The 23,159-nt window shown below is 36.0% G+C and overlaps 1 protein-coding gene across 10 annotated transcripts in view; it reads left to right on the top strand.

Annotated features, from left to right (window-relative positions):
* NCOA1 (nuclear receptor coactivator 1) overlaps positions 1–23,159 on the top strand; it is a 214,969-nt gene that overhangs the window by 105,459 nt on the left and 86,351 nt on the right. For all 10 annotated transcript variants that reach the window (XM_027850339.1, XM_027850343.1, XM_027850341.1 and 7 more), the window contains 3 exons: positions 610–776; positions 13,838–13,935; positions 18,826–19,003. In XM_027850339.1, the coding sequence (XP_027706140.1) occupies positions 610–776; positions 13,838–13,935; positions 18,826–19,003 (443 nt within the window). The remainder of the gene's footprint in view (positions 1–609; positions 777–13,837; positions 13,936–18,825; positions 19,004–23,159) is intronic.

Below are 23,159 nucleotides of genomic sequence, written 5' to 3'. Positions count from 1 at the left end.
GCTTCGCAAATATTATTTCATTTGATCCTCAGAACAATCCTGGAAGTTAGATGTTGTTGATAATCCCCTTTACAGTTGAGGAAACTGAGGCAAACAAAGGTTAAGTGACTTTCCCATGGCCACACAGCTAGTATGTTTTTGAGGCAGAATTTGAACTCAGGTCTTTCTGACTTCAGGCTCTGCGCTTCACTGGTTTCTGCACTCCTAGCCTCTTCTTTAGATTTCCCTTGCCTTAATAAAACCAAAAATGTGGAAAATCCAAACATAAAACAGACAGAATAAGGGGTTATATTAACATTATAAAACTATTCTAAACACAATTAAAGGATTGCCTGTTAGGTTGCTTTTGATTCGATCTATGCACATTTTTTTGGGAACACATCATTTGCTCAATGAAAACAAAGTTGTATTTTATTTTAATTGGCTTTGGCCTTATGGTTCCTGTTGCAGTTCCTGACTCTTAAATAGGTTCACTTTGGTTTCTTAATCTGCCTTTGAGTTCTATAAAAAATTAAGAGTCTCTACATACAAATTTGCTTATTACATGGCACACTGTGGAAAAATAGAAAGTAGCAATGAAATTATAATTTAGATTTTCTTTGTCAACAGCACTGAAAAGAGGCGCAGGGAACAAGAAAATAAATATTTAGAAGAACTGGCTGAGTTGCTGTCTGCAAACATTGGTGACATTGATAGCCTGAGTGTAAAACCAGACAAATGCAAGATTTTAAAGAAAACAGTCGATCAGATTCAGCAAATGAAAAGAATGGAACAAGGTAAAACTATTGTTATATTCAAAATACTTTTAAAAAATTTCTGAACTTATACCCTATATAAAATAAGCATTTCCATATAAATTGTGGAAAGTAGATTATACATAAAACTGTGAATCTTTATGATGTAGTGCTTGCTTTATATTTTAAGTGTATAATATAATCAGTATGTAACTTTGAAGGCTGTCTTGCTTCTCTGTGATTCATTCTGTTTGCATTTTCCTTTTTTGGAACTTTATCCATACCCCCTATCCCTCCTCCTTCCCCCCCACCCCCATCCACTCCTCTTTTCTACTAGTTGAAAAGAAAACAAAAGCCAAACCATTACACATCATGAAGTAAAATAAATTTCCACGTTGGTCATGCTTGTCTGTCAGGAGATAGGTAGCATGATTTATCATTGGTCCTCTGGAACTGTGGATGGTCATTACATTGATAAAAATTGTTAAATCTTTCAAAGCTTTTTTCTTTACATTGTTTTTGTTACTGTATAGATTGTATTTCTGGTTCTAATCACTTTCCTCTCCAGTTCTAATCACTTTCCTCTCCATCAGTTCATACAGGTCTACCCAGATTTCTTTGAAACTATCCCTTTCATTGTTTCTTATGTTTCAATATATTCTATTACATTAATATACTACAATTTATTCCACCATTCCGCTATGGATGGTCATTTATATTACAATTCTTATAATAATTTTTATGCATATGGGTTCTTTTCCTTTTTTCTTTAATCTCTTTGACACAAAAGTGATATTCACTGAATCAAAAGGTATTTATGCAAGTTAATTTGAGGACAAATATTGCTTTGGTTTTTTATTGGTATACTATAAAATAATCTATTTTTGTTCTAGAAGTATTTAATTTAGATAGGGATCTCTTCATAATTACAAAGAAAATTCTCTGGTATTTTATAATCAACACTTGTAAGAATATTTTATTCTAAAGTGTGATTTATTAAAGTGCAATTTATTCAATATTGTATTTAATATGTGATGACTTAATTATTCTGACAGTGACAATGTTAAGCAATGCAACTGATTTTACAGATTAGGAAAGTTGTGGAATATATCTATGGAAAATTTTTTGTCACAGGTATGATTGTACATAAAACTGTTAAGAAACTAGATGGCTATATTAACCTTATAAGAAAACTACAGAGCATTTAACATTCATCACATATATATATATATATATCAATATCACAGTTATAACGTAATTGTCAAGAGCTTATGCAAACTTTTAAAAATGCCGATCCCCTGTTTATGCTGTTTTCCCTAAAATGAAACAAAGCAAATAAAAAAAGAGAGATTGAGAATGAAAAAAATATTTTAAATACTTCAAGAAAGGTTGTTTCTATCATTTGTTAGGAAACAAAAGCTTGATCTGCTTAACCTCTGAAAGAAACTTGCAGCATTGGAATTGACTTGATATAAAAGTGCAAACTTATAGTTACAAAAGAATGTCATCAAATTTTTACTGAGTTTTTTAAAAAGTAAAATTTAATGATATCTTTTTTTATTTAAACCTATTTTGTTTATTCTAGTTTTGTGGTAGGAGTGACACCTCTTTTATATAGTCTGGGCTGGTCTTTTTAGGGGCACAGAGGCCATTGGGCTTTCTGCTGCCTGAAGCATAAAATATATAGGCTAAAGGGAGTTAAAAATATGCTTTGTTCTGAATTCAGAGTTCATCACTTCTCTGGAGATGGGTGGCATATTTCATCATGGGTCCTTTGAAATTGTCTTGGATCATTGCCTTGATCAGAGTAGCTAAGTCTTTCACAGTTGATCATCCTTAAATACACACATTTGTATAGTGGTCTCATGGTTCTGCTCACTTTACTTTACATCAATTTATATAAATCTTCACAAGTTTTTTTGAAACTATCCTGCTCATCATTTCTTAGAGCATAATAGTTTTGTTCAGCCATTCCCCAATTGTTGGATATCCTCTTAATTTCCAGTTTTTTGCTACCACAAAAAGAGCTACTATAAACTTTTTTCTTTTAGATTTTTTTTAAAATTTTCACATTAAGTATATTGTAAAGAAGAATTAAAACCAATGGGAAGAACCACGAGAAAAAAGAAATAAAAGAAAACAACAACAAAAAAGAAAGCAAATAGTATACTTCGATCTACATTCGGATTCCATATTTCTTTCTCTGGATGTGGACAGCATTTTCGAGCATGAGTCTTTTGGAGTTGTCCTAGATTGTTGCATTGCTGAGAAGAGCTAAGTCTGACAAAGTTGGTTATCACACAACATGGCTGTTACTGTGTACAGTGTTCTCCTGGGTCTGCTCACTTCACTCAGCATCAGTCCATACAAGTCTTTCCAGGTTTTCTGAAGTCCACCTGCTCATCATTTCTTATAGCACAATAGTATTCCATTACATTCATATACCACAATTTGGTTCAGCCATTCCACAATTTGATAGGCATCCCTGCAGTTTCTAATTTTTTGCCACCACAATAAGAGCTGCTATAAATATTTTTGTACATGTGGGTCCTTTACCCATTTTTATGATCTCTTTGGGATACAGACCTAAAAATGGTATTGCTGGGTCAAAGGGTATGCACAATTTTATAGCCTTTTGGACATAGTTCCAAATTGCTGTTCAAAATGGTTGGATCATTTCACAACTCCACCAACAATGCATTAGTGTTCCAATTTTCCTGTATCTTCTCCAGCATTTATAATTTTTCTGTTTTGTCATGTTGGCCAATCTGATAGGTGTGATGTGGTATCACAGAGTTGTTTTGATTTGCATTTCTCTAATCAAGAGTGATTTAGAGCATTTTTTCATATGACTATAGATAGCTTTAATTTCTTCATCTGAAAACTACCATTTATCAATTGGGGAATGATTTGTATTCTCAGAAATTTGACTCAGTTCTCTATATATTTTAGAAATGAGGTCTTTATCAGAGACACTGGTTGTAAAAATTTTTTACAGGGAAGCTTTCTGCTTCCCTTCTAATCTTGGTTGCATTGGCTTTGTGTAAAAACTTTTCAGTTTAATGTAATCAGAGTCATCCATTTTGCATTTCAGAATGTTCTATATCTCTCGTCTGGTCATAAATTCTTCCCTTCTCCATAGATTGACAGGTAAATTATTCCTTGCTCTCCTAGTTTGTTTATAGCATCAGCCTTTATATCTAAATCATGTACCCATTTTGACTTTATCTTGGTATAGGGTGTAAGATAATGGTCTATGCCTAGTTCCTGCCATACTCTTTTCCAGTTTTCCCAGCAGTTTTTGTCAGATAGTGAGTTCTTATCCCAGAGGCTGGAGTCTTATCAAACAGTAGATTACTGTAGTCATTAACTAATGTGTCTTGCATACCTAACCTATTCCCTGATCCACATCACATGAAAGAGAGTAACTCAGGATTGTTCTAAGTCCCTGTTCCCTTCCTGGGTGCTTCATGAAATTCCCCTTTGGTTCCTTGTAGAGTCCTGAAGCTGCTGCTTCTCCCAATTCAGATACTGCCTTTAATTGTGGCTCTTCCTGAGACACTGCTAGGATCCTGATGAGTAGTCCAGATCCTCTAACACTCTGAAGTTAACATGTTCATTCTCTTGTCAGTCAAAGCAGGGTAACAGATCCAAAAATCTTTGATCATCCTTGCCTCCCCCCAGCAATTCCCATTCAGGCAAGTGACTGAAACTTCTTAAGATTCCAGATACACAAATGTATGGATTATTTCCTGGCTTTCTATTTTACTAAAGACCCACTGGAATGACTGACTCATTAGCCAATACCAGTGCAACTTCACTTACTCTCCTGACTTTGTCTTCGAAATTGATTAAGCAAATTACTGAAACCCAGTCTAATGCCTTTGATTGCCTCATTACAGGTGCTCTTAATTAAAACAGTTACTTTAAATGGGGTGGGATGATTGATTCAGCCTCTTAACTTCATATTTGCATGTTGTCTTTTCCATTTGAGCTTCATGAAGTCAACAACAGTGTTTTTGCCTTTCTTTGTATGCATAGGACTTAGCGTAGTGCCTAATATATAATAAATGTTTAATAAATGATTGTTAACGAATGACCAAATTGTAATTTAGGTATTCATATCTTTAAAGTGTTGGGCTGAAAACTTTCAGCTTTGCTTTGCTTAGTTTTGCTTTTATTTGCTTTATGTTGTTCCATTTCAACTTTTTAAGTAGTTATTTTCAGGATCATTTTTTTAAAGAACCAAGTATAGTTTTTTTTCTTACATCAGTTAAATACACCTGGGGTTAAATGCTTAATGTTCAAATCATGTAGCTACAACATGCTATGCCACCTGGTGGCATAAATGCAGATTCAGGTTTTGGAGAGAGTGAAACTCTTTATGAAGGTTGAAACTGCAAAACCAAAAACGTGAGGTAACAGCAAATGTGCCAAGGAGCAACCCATAAAATTTCGTGTGTGTATGTGTGTTTTGAATTCCATATTCTTATGATCCCTCTTTCCCCTCCCTGCTTCTTGAGAAGGCAAGCAATTTCATATCGATTATACATGTTAAGTCATGCAAACCATTTCCATATTTGCCATGTTGCAAAAGAAAACTCTAAAAAAAATAAAAATTTTAAAAAGTATGCTATAATTTTCATTCGGAGTTCATCACTTCTCACTCGAGCTGGATAGCATTTTTTATTCTGAGTCCTTTGGAATATTCTTGGATCATTGTCTTGATCTGAGTAGTCTTTAATGGTTGATCATCCTTGCTTATTGCCCTTCCTTCTTGAAAAGGACCAAAATGATATGACTATGCTAGAGTCAAGTTTCAGTGAGTCCAGTAGTGGATGATCAGACCAATATGAGTTCGGAATGCTCTATCACAAGTTAGGCACAAATAATTCATGTAAACATTTGGCATTTCCTTTGAGCTATTTCGATTCTGCTTTGCTCATGAAGCATAGTACCTTCTCTGCCGTGGACACACCATGCTGAGCAGTCCTGTACAAGTGTCTCCCATGTCATACAAACAATTCCAAAGTTCCTAAGACAGACCTTGAAAGTGTCCTTGTATTGCTTCTTCTGACCACCATGTGAACTTTGCCCTGTGTGAGTTCTCTGTAAAATAATCTTTTCTGCAAGTGTACGTTTTGCAGTCGAACAATGTGGCCAGTCCATCGGAGTTGCACTCTCTGAAGCAGAGTTTGAATGCTTGGCAGTTTAATTCAAGAAAGGACTTCAGTGTCTGGTATCCTATCCTGCCAGGTGATCTTCAGAATCTTCTTAAGGCAACAATTCACTTTCCTGGCATGGCGCTGGTATACTGTCCAGGTTTCACAGCATACAACAATGAGGTCAGCACAATGGCTCAGTAGACCTTCAGTTTGGTAGTAAGCTTGGCTCTTCTCTCCCATACTTTCCTTTGGAGCCTCCCAAACAGTAAGCTAGCTGTGGCAATGCGTGCATCCAGCTCATTATCATTACCAAAGTAAGTGAACTTATCCACAGCATTCAAAAATCTATTTGCTATAACTGATGGTTTCACGTATGGGTAGTGTGGTGCTGGCTGATGGAGCACCTGTGTTTTCTTGGTGTTAATTGTCAGACTAAAATTTGTACAAGCAGCAGAGAAATGATCCATACTTTGTTGCATCTCAGCTTCAGAGGCTGCATTAAGTGCACAATCATCTGCAAAAAGAAAAATCATGCACCAACACTTCCTCCATTTTGGTCTTGGCTTGTAGTCTTTTTTAAGTTGAAGAATTTACCATTGATATGGTAGCTGACCTTAATGCCATGTTCATCCTCGTTGAAAGCATTTAAGAACATGGCTGAAAACATCATGCTAAAAAGCATGGGAGCAAGCACATAGTCTTATTTCGCTCCATTGGTGACTGGAAAAGCATGAGAGCATTGTCCATTATCCAGAACCCGGGCAAGCATGCTGTCATGAAATTGACATATAACGCTGATTAACTTCTCCAGACAACCAAATTTTGACATAATTTTCCATAAGCCCTCACAACTGACGGTATCAAAGGCCTTGATCAGATCTGTGTTCTGCTCCTGGCATTTCTCCTGGAGTTGTTGGGCAGCAATTCCTTAGCCCTTTCTGAAGCCACACTGGCTCTCAGGTAGATGATCATCTTCCAGGTAAAGGATCAGCTTATTAAGGAGGACTCTGGCAAGAATCTTGCCAGCAAGGACTAAGAGAGAGACACTCTTGTGATTGTCAAGGACATTCTATTTCCTTTACTTTTACAGAGATGGACAATGGAGGCATCCTTGAACTACTGGGGGATAACCTCCTCTTGCCATATAACTTGGAAAATTTCAGTCAGCTTTTGTATGAGCAGTGGACCCCCTCCCTTGTAAATCTCAACTGTAATAGAATCAGCACCAGGTGCTTTGCCACACAAAAGGAGCCTAATGGCATTCAAAACCTCTTCTTCGGTTGGAACTTCAGCTAGGGAGGCATTGACTTCAACCTAAGGTAAATGGTCAATGGCTTCAGCATTGATTGATTGATTACAGTCCGCTGTATACACTATGGAAGTGTTAAGCCCATCTCTTTAGGATCATGTCCTTATCACTAATCAATGTGGCTCTATCAGCACTAAGTAGTTGAGATACACCATACATCTTTGAAATGAAATGCTGCCGCCTTAGAGATGGATGAACTATCCTTCTGGTAAACCCTGTGGAGTTCTCGTTTTACATTTAGCAGCTTCTGAATTTCCCCATCATTTTCATCAAACAGTCTTGCTGTTTGCAAGTTTCCTGGCCCAGATGAACAAATGCAGTGCTATACACCAAATCTCTGAAAGCTGCCCATTCCTTTTCTGCTCCACTACTGCCAACTGTGTGCTGGCTCAACTTTCCCTCCAAGTTAGCAACAAATTGTTCCCGCTCAGAGAACAGCTTTAATCTGTTGACATTAATTCTTCTGGTAGTCATTTTGCCTTGGGGAAGCTGTTTTTGTTGAAGGTGAGTGTTTAGCATGGAGAGGATAAGTCTATGAACAGTCTAGCACTCAGTACTACACATTGCCTTCATTACTCTCACATCCTGTCTGTCTTTTCTCTTTACAATCACTTAGATGCCAGTGTTTGCTGTGAGGGTGCATCCATGAGTTTTATTGCATTTAGGTAAATGGAAGACAGCATTGGTGATGAGAAGGTCGTAAGGTGCACAAGTCTTCAGAAGTAACTGACCATTACTGTTGCTGTTTCCAACTCCATTCCTCCCTTGAACTCCCTGCCAAGTCTAGTAGTCTGAGCCTACTCTAGCATTAAAGTCACCCAGAATTATAAGCCTGTCCTCTTTTGACACATTGATGATAAGGGTCTCCAGGTCTTCATAGAATTTTTCTTCGATCTCATCAGGGTTCGTCAAGGTGGGAGCATCGGCACTGATGATGGTGGCATGACGTTTTCCTGCAAGTGGCAATCACATTGTCATGAGCCTGTCATTTACTCCTTTTGGTAGGCATACAAGCTTGCTGACTAGATTAGTTTTGATTGCGAAACATACACCAGCTTCAAGGCGTTTCCCTTCACTGTGGCCACTTCAGAAAAATGTAAATCCAGCTCCAACTTCAGTAAGCTCACCTTCAGTTGCCTTGTTTCACTCAGGGCTGCTATTTGGTGTGATACCTGCTGAGTTCTCTTGCAGGTTTGTCTGTCAGATCTGTTGGATTGTCTATAAGTGTGCGCACGTTCCATGTGCCAGCAGGGAGTGGAATCCTTGTCGCAGATGCTTTTGCACATTTTTTTGTGTTTCTGCCACAGAGTGGGATGCCCTGCCTGCCATGATAATCAGGGTTGGGTAAGCAGACAATTTTTAGGCTACCTTTTCTGGCCCCTTCCTCACACCGGGAGATGAGCAATGTGATTCTTGAAAGGCTGCTCAAACACCTAGAGCTTGCCAAATCCCATTGTTGCTTCCAGTGAGAAAACAACCCTATGGCCTGGGCTGCCTATCTGCAGGATTATGACTACAGCTCCCAGGGTATCTGCACCTGCTACTTAATTACTTGTCTTTTGCCACAGGACTTTGAGATTGGTTAAATGGTATGGATGATGTCTTTTGATTTGTGCATAAATTGGATTTAAGTGAGACAGAGTTGCACGAAGTTGTCGGCTTTACTCTCTCCTCAAGAGTTATCATAGTCCAGTGGCAGGACACAATCAAGATGACTGGTTGTGGCTCAAGATGCAGTGGATGACCTTGGAGTCTTCGATGTCTAACCAAGCTCTAAGCACTCCACAGACCCTGCTTCAACTACCTTCATGACCGTTGGAACAAATTGTTCTCATTCTCCTATTCTACCAGGGGAAGTCTTCCCATGCTTGGGGTAGACACCTCCCTAACTCTCTAACTGGTTTGAGACCCCTCTGTTACCCTCAACCTGGTTTAGCCTATCTGCTAAAACGGTTTATCAGGGTGTGGTCGCCATATGCTACAGAGTCTTAGAGCCACAGGTGACAGTTAGGTGGTACAGGTGGACACCAAAGGTAGAAAGCAGCCTTGTAAAGGGCTTGGCAGACATTACACCAGAGGTACTGGTCTTCCCTGAACACACTCTACACCCCTGATCATCCTTATAATATTACTGTGTACAGTGTTCTGCCCATTTTACTTTCCATCAGTTCATATAACTGAGGTTTTTCTGAAACCATTCTCATCATTTTTTATAGCAGAGCAGTGAATTTTTTCAATTTCCATTTTGCCCTCTTAATTTCTTCAAATATAATATCTGAACTTTTTTAAGGGGGGTGTGGCATTCAGCTGTTTCTATGATTCTTTTTTTGCTTAGGCAGTCAGGGTTAAGTGACTTGTCTAGGGTCACACAGCTAGTTAAGTGCCAAGTGTCAGAGGCCAGATTTGAACTGAGGTCTTCCTGACTCCAAGGCCGGATCTCTATCTACTATACCACCTAGCTGCCCCTTAAGATTCTTAAACTATCTAAGTCTGCTGTTTTTGCTATAAGATATTTCATATTTTCTTGTATGCTTTTTTTCCATCAATTGACTTTATTTTACTATTTCTTGTTGTTTTTTGGAGTCACTAACTTCCATTAGGTAAATTCTAATTTTCAGAGGGTTTTTTTTTTGGGTAAGATTTTGTACCTCTTGTTCCAAGCCATTAATTCTTTTTTCATGTCTTTCTTACATTCTCGTTTTCTTTTTGCATTTTTTTCCCCTCTACTAACTTCATTTAGTTTTTAAAATCTCTCTCTCTTAAATTATTGCTTTATCTCTTCTTGAAATTCTGGTTGGAACTTGTGCCAAAGCTGTGGGATTTTGCATGGTTTTCCTTGAGGCTGTGTTTTTGGATATTTTAGAGTCAATTCTCATCTCAGTTTGTGTTTTGAACTTCCTTATTTGCTATAATAGCTCTTCATTGTGGTATTCTTTTTTATTTGCTCATTCTTCTAGCCTTTGTCTTGACTTTGAACTTTATGTTACTACAATTTCTTGGAGTGTGGGGAGTCTATAACCTGATCTTTTGTCCTCTTGGGTCCTTATGCTACTTTCTTGGGGTGATGAATGTTATGTTATTGTAGGATCTCAGAGACAGTTCAGGCTTGGAATCTTCAAGCTTTCATTGCTTCCAAAGTGATGTGACCTATGGCAAGGTTTGATCACTGCTCTTTTGCTCCTTCTTCTTCTCTGAGATCTTAAGGCTCTTGATCCAACTTTGGGTCTGAATAAGACCTCTGTCAGTTTGTCCATGGTTGTTAGTTCCAGGAGTCTGTTTCTGGATGCAACCACTGTGAACCCTCCTGGAAGACTGGCAGATCAAATCCAGAGTGACAGAATTGCAGGCTCCCCTTTGGTTTAATATTCCTGACCTCATAACTATAGGTCTCAGCCTGGGGCTGGAGGCTAGAACTAAGTCCTTGCTCTGCCCCTGGGGTTACAGCCCCATTATTCTTGTTTGCTTCTGAACTTGTTTCCTGCTCAGTAGATAGCTCCTTTCTGTCATACTTGGGTATATGTCACTCACTGCCTGAGTCCACACTGGGTAGTGAGTGGCAGAGCTGCAGTATAGCCTCTATTCCTGAAGTGTACTCTAGTTCAGGGGCCATCTGGGACCTCTTTCTGTCCCACTTGTTCCTTGCTGTGGTACACAGCTTAGTCTCCTTTTTTGTGACATTGAAATGCTCTGGGCAACACGCTCTTGGGTAGACAGTAGTGTCCATGTCTCTCTCTGTGCTGCCCTGGACTAGAAAAATGTCTCACTGTTTTTCATTAGTTTTCCTGATCAGGATTTGATCTGATCGATTTTCTAGATAGCTATGGAAGATATCTGTTTGTGAAGTTGGGCTTTACTTCTTCCTACTACTCTGCAATCTTGATCTGTCACCAATCCTATTTATTCTTTTTTGCTGTGTTTTTTTGGATTTGCTTTTTCCTTTCAGTTGTCACTGCCATCTCTGTGGTCCAAGCTTTCATCATTTCATATCTGAACTACTAAAACACCTTCATCGTCAGTCTGCGTAATACCAAGTTAAAAAAAAGACTTCATTTCACTTCCCTGCCTAAGAACCTAAGAAGGTTCTGTGTTGTTGATTATATCAAGTCCAAATTCCTCTGAACCTTGATTTTGGTTACTTCTCAAAACAAATACAAATAAATGAACAGAGCCTTTAGTAAGCAGTTATTTGTGCAGAGCATTGTGGTAAGTACTGGAAATATCATACAGTCCCTACCTTCAGGGAGCTCATCATCTAATAGAGGAGATATCGCAAATTCAGCTTTAAATTAGATCAAAGGTTTTATGGTCCTTTGGGTACAGAGGCAAAAAAGATGGTAAAACTTTTTCTAATATGTCATTTTCAGAGATCAAATCATATCCATTTCTATTTTTGAACTGTCTGACAGTACCAAGGAATTTTGTGGCTACATCCGCCCAGGGATTGTGTCCCAGGATGATGACTGAGGGCACTGGGCTGGAAGCAGTGCTAATTATCGAGGCTCTTGAATTTAGGATCCTGGGCTTTTGTCCATCAGAATCTGAAGGAAGATGGTAGTCAAGATGGTGGTAGTGTCAGCCTGATTTGTCTGGTACATACTGCCTCCCATTTCTCCCCCAGGATTCCCTGCTGTTTAGCTAGACCGGCTTGCCTGCCTTGTGTGTTGCAGTTTTACGTAACAAATCCATTTATTAAGGGGATTTATTCTGTGAAGTTTGGATTCAGTCAAAGGACAGCATTTGAGGACTTAGAGGGCCACGTGTGGCCTTGAGGCTGCAGGTTCCCCACCCTTGCTCTAGGGGGTTTTGTTACTCCCAAGTCTCCTGTGACATTCTAGTTGTGCTTGTGTCCTCACTAGTCTACCCACTTATTCATGCAATGTCCATTTTCTTCCTGGATCTCTCTCTCTTTTTTTTTTTTAGGCATCAACTCTTCCTGGAATGCTCCTTCTTGAGCATTGAGCATTCATCAAACAATTTTTAATATCTTCTATTTAAATTTTACCTTTCAAAATTTTATCTTTCAAACTAGTTATAACATTTCTATGCAATTTTCCCAAACTACCCTAGCTGACAGTGATCTTTTGTTTTCTTTGTATTCTTAGTGAAAATATGGCAACATTATGTAGTTTTGTACTTAATTATTTTATGACTTTTTATGTTGGCCGTGTCCTGATAATTAGATTTTAAGCTCCTTGAGGACAAACCCTCAATCTTTGTGAATATTTTGTCTCTATCCTCGAAATGTAGAAAAAATATGTTTAGCTGGAATTATACTGGGTGTTAAATAATTAAAATAATTGTTGGTCAATCACTGGACATTGTTTCCTATGCTGTTTTTTATGATCTTTGGGTTGTTGGGTTTTCTTTTATTTTGGTATATATTTTGTCAACTTAATGAAATTATAAATTCCTTGAAACATGAACTTAGAATTTTTTGCATCCCCGGAAAGTACCAAGCATGTTTTTTTGTGTAAGTGTTTCATAAATGTTTTATTGAATGCGTCTGTTATTAATAGAAGTGGGGACAATATGGCCCTAAATTTTATAATTTCTAAAATATATTTTTCCTAAGTTGAAGCACAGTCTAACAATGTTCAAATCTATGGATAAGTAAATCAGCATTCCTCTGATACACATGTACCTTTGGTCTTTTCCTTAAATATCTCATTTGGTCCATGATCTCTCATTGTGGGTATTTTTGATAGTGCATTGGGTATTGTAATCCATTGTTGTATGTTACAATTGATTCACTTTTTCTCATTCTGCGTGATTCTTGTCCCTGTCTTTCCATTAGTCTCTCACAGGACATCTTTTCAAGTGTTAGAGGTCTTCCTTTGGGTCTTTTAGTATTTTTCATGGATACAGGAATAGCATTTAGGTTATTCATCTGTTATCTCTTGCTCTTGCTGTTTGGCCTCCTTTCAGGTATACATTCCCTTCATGGTATGTCCTATAAGAACATCATAGTATAGTGCAGAGGTGTTAACTACACAGCCTGTGGGTAATGTTGCCCACAGCACCCCATGGAAAATATTTAACAATAAATAAAAGTACAGTAAACATGGATAACGTTAGTGTGTGGTTTTCTAAGTCAGTATATAGCCTGCAGAGATCTTGATGTATGATTTAGTGTTCCTTCTTTCTATTTGAGTTTGACACGATGCTTTATGACTATAAGTTGTAAAGAAGGTTTAGACTTATTTTGTTAAAGGTTAATTTTCCTACACAAATAGATTCAGAAGTCTAGTTCCTAACCCTACCCGCCTTTGATGATGTCTTGGAAGCCACTTCTTTTGCACAAATCATAATTGGTAATGTGTTATCACCTTCTTTAAAATAATAAGACTCTCTTGCCTTTTGATTCTTACATTAATATATTAATTTCGTCTTATACTTATAAGTACAAATACCTTAATTATGTACCTTCAGTGTTTGTGGTACTTTAACACCATTCTCAGTAATCTGTTGAGATAATAGTTCTGTTATCTATAATCTGTTGAAGCTACATTTTCTGTGACTTTTCCATGTAGTGCTAGGTAATTTCAGAATTATTTGACAAAAAGGTTCTTTTATCACAGAGAAAACAGGTAATTTTAGAATTATTTCACAAAAAAATTCTTTTATTACAGAGAAAACAGCAACTGATGATGACGTCCAGAAATCAGACATCTCATCAAGTAGTCAAGGAGTGATTGAAAAGGAATCTTTGGGACCCCTTCTTTTGGAGGTTGGTATACCCTCTGATGACAGTAGTCATTAATTCTTGTACTGCCAACTCAGAATTTTTTCACATGTAACACTTGGAAGAATTATAAAACAAATTAAGGATATGTTTGATGAAGAGCACAATTTTGGAAAGTTTTTTTAAGAAATGAATGCTTGATCTCTTCCAGAAAACCTTTCTAAAAAATGCTGTCCAAAGGATGATAAAGTGGATTAAAAGATAACATGCAGTTTTTCCCTAGCAATGGAATCAGAGGATTTGTTGGGAAAATAAAACATTTAATAGAATTACTGTGTTCTCATACAGCAAATGTCAATACTTAAGTATTAGGGTACTGTATACATGTGATATCTTGTTTTACAGATGAGTTTTCTGCTATACACAGTCATGCCTTTCTCTACAGATGAGTTTCCTGAAAGTTAGTTTAATTTTATAAATTGAATGTTTTAAGGAAATACATTAAGAAAACTCATTTCATTGTAACTATTAAATGAATACATTTATAAAATGAAGAGTATGCTTGTAAAGTAAATAATCTTTCATTAAAAATAGTAATATGAAATTGTATTTTTCTCCCTTCTCTTAACTACTTCTCTTAATACTCTTGATCATTAAAACATGTTAAAATTACTGTCCAAAAAAAAAATCAAAGTAAATATTTTGTAAGTAACCTTTCTCTTTACTATTTACCAGGCCTTCTCACTACTGCATGAAGCTTCCATTTAAGCTGATCTTATTATTATCATATCATCTCCCATATATAAACAAATAAGATATATGGATGTATAAGTGAATCAGATTAAATTGGCTAATGTCTGTAAAGCCCTATATAAATGTCAGCAAACAACAAAATTTACTTCTTCATACCTCTGTGCCTTTCCTTTGCCTGGCTATACTTTTCCCTCCCTCTTTGCCTAGCTATAATATGCACATCTTCTAAGGCATACTACCCTGGTGACTCCAGCCCTTAGTCATTTTTTTTTTGGCCTCCTTATAGACTTATTGTTTGAGCCACAGAATTTAATATTTTTGTCATATGCTGCCTTGTTTTCATACATGTTTATCTTGTCTCCACAATTTGATTGTGGGCAGAGACTATATTTAGGCATGCATTATACCTAAATATACTATACTTTTTTATTACTTGATAGTTATGGAAATTAAGCATTTCACTTATTCCCTATTCATATTTATTCTTCCATATTTTTATATATCTGGCTTGCTGATTGTTAGATATGCCTGTTTGAATTTGACTAAGATATATATCCAGTGAAGTCCATCCTTTATATTATTTCTTCCGAGTTGCATACCTCTATGAAATGATTTTGTAATTTCTTTTAATACATGTTGTTTTCCCCAGTGGAATGTAAGCTCATTACTTACTGTTTGATTTTTACCTCTCTTTCCCTAGCAACTGTCAAAATGCCTTCTCTAGAGCAGTTTCATAGTAAATGCTTTTTGAATGAATAATTTCAGTTTTATATTAGTTTTTCTCTTTCTAAAAAGTCATAATTTCTTAATCTCTATTGCTTATGTGCTGGATTACTGTAATTTACATATATTTCAATCCAACAAACATTTGTTAAGCTCTCACATGCAAGGTACTCTGCTGGGCACTGGGAATACAGAATTTAAAAACAACATAGTTCCTGTTCTTAAGGATCATATATTTTTCTAAGACAGATACTACATGTATGCAAATGCTAATTTTCTCCAAAGAATACTGTGAAACTATCCCTGAGAAGTAGATAAGAATCCTTTTTTAAAAAAAATTAGAGTAGCAGCATGTTCCTTAGAAATTTGTTGCTTATTGAGATCTTCCATAAGATAGAAGTATTCCTATATAGATAGAATCCCTAAATAAAGTTTCCCTGAGTCCTTAATACCTTTAGAGCAATTGCTTTGTCTAACATATGTAGCAACTTTAATAGTTTTTTTGTACTCTTTTGTTGCCTAAGATTAGAAGAGTCTAGGGGCAGCTAGGTGGCGCAGTGGATAGAGCACCGGCCCTGAAGTCAGGAGGACCTGGATTCAAATTCTGCCTCAGACCAACACTTGACACTTACTAGCTGTGTGATCCTGGGCAAGTCACTTAACCCCAATTGCCTAAAAACTAAAAAAAAAAAAAGAGTCTATAATGATCGTAAGACTTAACAGTTGAGATATTAAAATATGACAAGCAACATCCTATTTAAATAATCAACTTCCTTCAAGTTGTACTTAACTTTGCAGTATTTTTCCCCTGTTCTAAGAAAGATGTAAAGAAGGAATTTTTAGCATATCTGTTTTTAATGATTCCAAATACTGTGCTCATTAGCTAATACACATTACCTTTTAAATCTTAGCCATTAACCTCAGGGTATATTTTTACCCAGAGTATCCCTAAATACACTACCCACATACAATAGCAGCACTATTTGTAAGGCATACTAGATGTGTCTTCATCCTCTCATTTTTGCTATTTCTCATCTTTTCTAGTCCAAATTCATAGTAATTTTGGCTATGACATTAATAAAGACTTCTTGAGAAAAATTTATGCTTCTCATTTCACAGACCTTCCAGGTTCCCCAGTTCTAATCATGATCCTATCATTCACACATAGGCTGTTACTAGTAATCAGTTAATTGCCAAGCGATCTATAACCAAACCCCAAAACTGAACAAAATAATTAATCCTCAGCAATTGATACAAAAATATCTTCTACAAATATTGTTTATTTAGCGTTCTCAGCATAGTATTGAATGGGGAAAATTAAAAAAAAAAGATATATTTAGTCTCGACTCACAAAGCCTCCACTTATTTCAGGCCAATCTTATTGTCCTGCCCTCTCTCATATATAAACAAAATGAGATTGAGATTACTCCCTAGTTGGGAGAGCACTAAACATATGTACATGGGACTTCCTTAAGAACACTTAATTAGTATTGTTGAGGGGATTAGATGGCATTTTGAAATTAAAGTTGGGGGTAGGGAAAATTAACCAAAAGTGACATCACAAAGATGAGAAAGGAAACACAAAAGAGTATCCATTGTTGCATACTTTCTCACTTTCATATTTTGCTGTGTGAACCTGTTCTGTAGATACCAAGCCTTTGTAGGTATTTGGAACCTCTCTAGAAACAGAGACCTGGCCCCTTATAGTGTTAGATTACTTTGGCATGGAAAGCAAATTGTGAAGAAGGCAACATAGTATGTGCAGGGAACACCATGGTTCAGAACATTGGCATATCTCAATATTAAGGATATCATTCATGGAGTTTTAAGTTCAGCATAATTTTATTTCATGTGTATACACACTATTCACAGCAGATTGACATTTTTTCTCAGCTTTATATATTTTGCCTGTTATTAATTGGCATTTTTACTCAGTATGAGATAAAAATAAATGAGCTGTTGGGTGTAAGATTTATGAAATTCTGCGTATGTGTTGGTTAGGCGTTATTTAATTATTTTACTCATTTATAGCTCTATTTAGCCCCCAAATATGCCTTGTTCAACATTTCACTATTTTTCCCAGGCTCAGTTTCTAATAGTCATAGATTCTTAGATTTGGAAGAGACTTAAAATCAATTCTTTCTCATACCTCAACTACCAAATACAGGAATACCTTCTGCAAAGCCTTTGAGAAAGGGAGAAAAAATTAAATTATATTTTCTTGTAATGAATCAACATCCTGTAGTGGTTGCTGTTGGGATACAAAAGAAACAAGGAGAGAATGTATAATATCTCCTTGAGGCGGGAGCTTGTAGCACCTTTATATTTTTATTCCCAGTGTTTAACTATGTGACTGACACATAATAAACACAATAATTGCTTTTAAATTTATGTGCTTGGGGATGCAAAGTATATACGCTGCAAAGTGTTGAAGAACTTATAAAAACAAACCTTGAAAATATAAATTGATGTAAGTAAAAAATCACTCAGAGTAATAGGAGCTAGTTCATATTGGTGAAAAGTCTATATTAGGAATATTTTAAAAGTTAATTTTATTACTTCATTTCACATACAGTAATGCAACTTACAGCAAATGTGTTTTAAGTAAAAGTTTGCTCAGCTCCACTTTCATTTATGAAGCTTACTTGTAATTTTATTTGAAAAAATATCTTTCCTTCCCAGTACCGTTCCCCGTTCCACAACACAATAAATCTAAGTTTTAGTCAGGTAATTCTTGGGCATTTGCTATATACCTATCATGCTACATTTTCTTTTTTGGTTTGCTTGTTTTAAAAAATCCTGATTAGCTATAGTATAGATGATAATTAATAACTTGGAATTTTTTTATATAAGCATCCTTCCCAGTAAAAAAAATGAAATCAAATTGAGCAAGGATTAAAACTGTTTTTTAAAACAGTGATGTTTTTTAAAGGTTTTCAGACTTTTTTTCTCCCTGAATTTTTCATAACAATTTATAACAGGTTTAAAGAGTTAACCAACTATTATTCAATGCACTTAACATTTCAAAAAATCTTTATGTGGTACTCACTAGTCTTTCCATTCTAAGAAAAGTAAAAGTCTAAAATATTAAGAAAACCTAAATGAGATTTATTCTTTCTCAATACTGTGTGAGATTCTTTGGGGCTGACAGGTCCTCTGCAGCAACTTAATGTTAATCCATTTGTTCCTGAATTGGCTGTATAAATTTTACTCCTGGGAAAGGCTGACAATTTCAACTTAAAATTTCAATGCACGGGCCCACTTAAAGACTTTGCTTTCCACAAAGAACACCTAAAAGGCTAAAAACCTATGCCTACTAGCCTTTTAAACTATGTCCAACTCTGATGTATTGGATTTCTGATCTTTTCTACTTTGAAATGTATCTGGTTCATACTGTGTGATTTTTCTTTTCCCTCTCCTTTCTCTTCTTAACTTCTCAAATCTTTTTGTGCTTTGCAGGCCTTAGATGGATTTTTCTTTGTTGTGAATCGTGAAGGGAGAATTGTATTTGTGTCAGAAAATGTGACCAGCTACTTGGGTTACAATCAGGAAGAACTGATGAATACCAGTGTCTACAGCATACTGCATGTGGGAGATCATGCAGAATTTGTCAAGAATCTGCTACCAAAATCATTAGGTAAAAAAACAGTTTTTTTAATTGTTATTATTCTTAATGCTACCTTCCTCTACCCTACTGAAATAACATTGATCTTTTTAATTGAGATTTAACTATAGATGAACCATTTTATTCATCCTCAGAACTATGGTGAAGTATGATATAGTTCTCACAGTCTGTTTTTACTGGTCAAATATGGAAATAACACAGTTGCTTTGTAAACTTGACCTTTCATTTCCAATACCAGACCCCTGTCATAGGGCCTTTCCATCATCGCCACTCTGGGAGTACATTGATGGTATATTTGCAGGTCAGGAAGGGAAAAGGAAGAATATGAAGCATATCTTAATATGACAAATGTCTTGTAGTACTTGTTTATTTGAGTGTTATTTACAGAATATAAAGAGCACCTTCCAACTTTTGCCCTAGAAAATTTTTAACAGAAAGTTTTAATTATTTTACAAACCTATTAACTGTATAAAAAAGAACAGGAGCAAGAAAACTACAGAAAGAAGAACAGAAACATGATAGGCAAAAGGAAAGCAAGCAATGGTAATTTTAATTGGTAGTATAGAATCAGAGAGCCCTGTCCTACTTCTTTCCTAAAAAATAATTATAAACAATCCTACCTGATCTGTCTGTCTCAAAAGGACCACTGATAATGTGCTTTAGGAACCAAATACTGTGAAATACCACACAATGAACAGAAAAAGAAAAACAGCTCTTAACTTTTTTTTTTTTTTTGGTCACAAATCCCTTTGGCAGTCTGGTGAAGCCAACAGGCTTTTAGATAGATAGATAGATATAGATATAGATATATATGGTAAAAGCTAAATAAGAATTTCTAAACTAATAATTTCTTTGTCTTTGCTATCAATTTATTTAGCTAACCGAGTTTTTTCATATTTAGTGCCAAAGTGAACTTAAGCCCAGCCTGTCTACAGATTCTAAATATTTAGAGTCCAAACACTGTTCTAGAAAATGATGTAGGGTAGATAAGTATGGATGAGTTCTAATCTACCTCAGTGGAGGCAACTCTGAGTGCATGCTGTCACAGATTCAGTTGAGTGTTTGAGTAAATTTTCTTAGTAAAATTAAAGTTAAAATTAATTTCTAAACATTCAAATAGCTTGCTACTCTACTTTTAAATTTTTTCATTTGAACAAAAGTAAAACTAAATATTTTTCTTGAATAAGTTTTCTGTAATGTATCAGCTTTTCTGTACATGTAATGATTTTGATCAATAATTAAATGTATTTCAACACTTTGGCTAATTCTGTTATTAAAGAATATACATAAAGCTTTTCAAAGAATATGTTTCCTGTAATAAAAAAAAGAATTAATTGAAATCTTGTTAACTGATATCATCCAAAAACTTTTCGTTGACATAAATTGACTATGTACAAATGTAATAATTAGCATTTATGTAGCAGTTTAAAATTTGCAAAATGCTTTACGTAGTCTCTGGTCTTCACATCAGCCTTATGAATCAAGTAAAATAGGTTTTATTATTATTCTTGGTTTTTTTTTTTTTTTGATTGCTTATTTTTTGTTTTTGGTGAGGCAGTCAGGGTTAAGTGACATGCCAAGGGTCACACAGCTAGTAAGCAGCAAGTTGTCTGAGGCTAGATTTGAACTCAGGTCCTCCTGACTCCAAAGCAAGAGCTCTATCCACTGCACCACCTAGCTGCCCCTTATTAGTCTCATTTTATAGATGAAGAAATAACACCAGCAGGAAAGAACCCAGTTTGCCTATCTGCATCCCCCCCCCCTTTTTTTTTAAGCATTACATTAGAAATTAGTATGTGGAAACAACCCCTGCAATCTAGGAGCTACAGAAGTAGTTGATTACCCTGAGTAACTGGTAATTGGCCCTTACAAAGATTTAGTCTTTGGGGAGCTTAGGTATCTGACCCAATACTTGCCTTAGTAGGATCCCTGGTAGATTTAAACTCTGGTTGGGATGGAAATTAAACAAATGACCTGATGTTTCTTACTTTTGGAGAATATATCACTTCTTTCTGAAACTGAACACCATGGGCAGGCTTTATTCCTTATAGGAATATGTACACCCCAACCACAAAGGAAATTTGCCTTCCCTGAAGTGGAATATACTTAGTGTGCCTATAAAAGTCACAAGACAGATTTTCTCATGTAGCTTAGACATTGATTCTAAAGATTGTTCCAAAAATGTCTTTTAACAATATCATTAAGTAAGTATATAACTTCCCAGCCTACTTTGGATGGGATATTTGTTAAATAATATTAATGATGTTTACAACTTAGTTTTACCATGAGAGCTGTTAACATCCATGGGCACATTAGCATGGACTAATTTATCAGATCACCTAAAGAGAACTTGTGTTTAAGAAAATGGGATACAAAATAGACAAATTTTGATTGGATAGTAGAAATAAGGGGGTTTTGTAGTGTGTAGTGCTACCCAGAGAGGGTATGTCATAGTAGGGTACAGTAGTCTAGGCAACTATGAGGAAGCATAAATGGTTGGAGAGTGGGGGCCTTAAGGGAGCAACCACAAAAAGGCCTAGCAGAAGATAATAACTTTAATACCTTTAATGAGGCTAGCCTTGCACCTTCAGTCAGAATGGTAGTGGATAGAGTCATCAGGTTGTTTAAAGTAATTCTTTATTTTCCTATCCCATAGTATATTTTGAGCCATGGTATCAGTTATATTATAGAGAACAAGGGAGAGTGATGCCAGTTTCCATGTTGTTGCTTCAGATAAAGAAAAACTTCCAACTGGAAGACCTGACAACTACTTTTTCATTCCTTTTCCATTCACTGTACTATTGAGGGGGCAGTGAAGAGTCAAGGAATCTGGGATGCAGTGAGGGGCTGAGCTAGCTAGAGAACTTCTTTTATTCTAACACACTGATGCTTTCAGGTTTAATTGTGCTCCATAAGAACGTTGAACCTATAGTCTTCCCTCTGCCAAACAGAAGGTTAGATTTTAATATTTCTGTTTAGTAGTAGCTGCCACCTGAATTTGTAGGCTTCCAAACATATTTCCCAAAATCAGTTTATTCTGCTGTGAGGCTCAATTAAGCCATGTCATTTCCATTTAGGGATAAATGCATAGTCAGTAGCAGCATTAATATTAATTGCAAAGAGAAAACTGTTGTATTATTCCCAGTTTGATTATATATTATTTCAGCACATTTCTTTTTATTGTACTACATTTCTCTTGAATAATCCTGAAGCATCAAAATGAGCTAGTGCTTGTGGCAAGTTATCTGACAGATTTAGGAGATGCTATTGAAGATAGTGATAAAGATTTTAAGAGAAATTTTTCATTATGGGAACTAAGGCTGCTGAACAATTAACTTGAATATTATTAACTAAATTAAAAGTGTTAGCTAAATTCTTATTTCTAATTAGTCCTTTTTTCTGCCAGGTCACATTTCTAAGGGCAAGTTACAGATGGAACTGAACTGAAATTTTCATTGCTGTTTCCTATACCATCTAATTTAGTATGAATTTGGCCTATAGTCTGGGGGTAACTCAAAAGTATATATTCCCAGGGCAGCTAGGTGGGGTGCAGTAGATAGAGCACCGGCCCTGAAGTCAGGAGGACCTGAGTTCAAATCTGGCCTCAGACCAAACACTTGACATTTACTAGCTGTGTGACCCTGGGCAAGTCACTTAACCCTAATTGCCTAAAAAAAAGAAAGTATATATTCCTTTTGGTTCTTATTTGAGAAAGAAGAAAACCAGATTGACATTGGTTCTGAGGAATCTTTGAGATTATTTTTCTGCTTTATAACTTCTTGAGAATTTAAGTTCATAAAAGAATCTCTTCAGTCAATTCAGTTTCCTGTGCCCTCTATGAATGAAGTATGCCAGGGCTTGCTCAGATCCCTCATAGTCTTTTCCAGTGGTATCTGTCTCACTAGTAAAATCCAGAATAGGTACCAGTTAGAACTGAATTGGATTTAATACCAGACTCAAATCAGCAGATTTTTGAGCAGATTCCCAAATGAATTCTCCAAGTACTTCCAGCTTCCTTCTGTGAGTACCTCCCCAAGACATGGGGAAGCTTTAGATCTATAGCCATTCTTCCCCACCATCCAAAATAATAACAGAAAGAAGAAAAGTTTTTGAAGTAAAAGCTATCATCTATTAGCTTTCAATATGAAATACAGTAGAGCAGATCCTA

The sequence above is a fragment of the Vombatus ursinus genome, unplaced genomic scaffold (assembly GCF_900497805.2).
Source record: "Vombatus ursinus unplaced genomic scaffold, bare-nosed wombat genome assembly UNPS02009062.1, whole genome shotgun sequence".
Classification (NCBI taxonomy): domain Eukaryota; kingdom Metazoa; phylum Chordata; class Mammalia; order Diprotodontia; family Vombatidae; genus Vombatus; species Vombatus ursinus.
The sequence above is the reverse complement of the archived record's forward strand: the minus strand, read 5'-3'. Positions and strand labels throughout refer to the sequence as shown.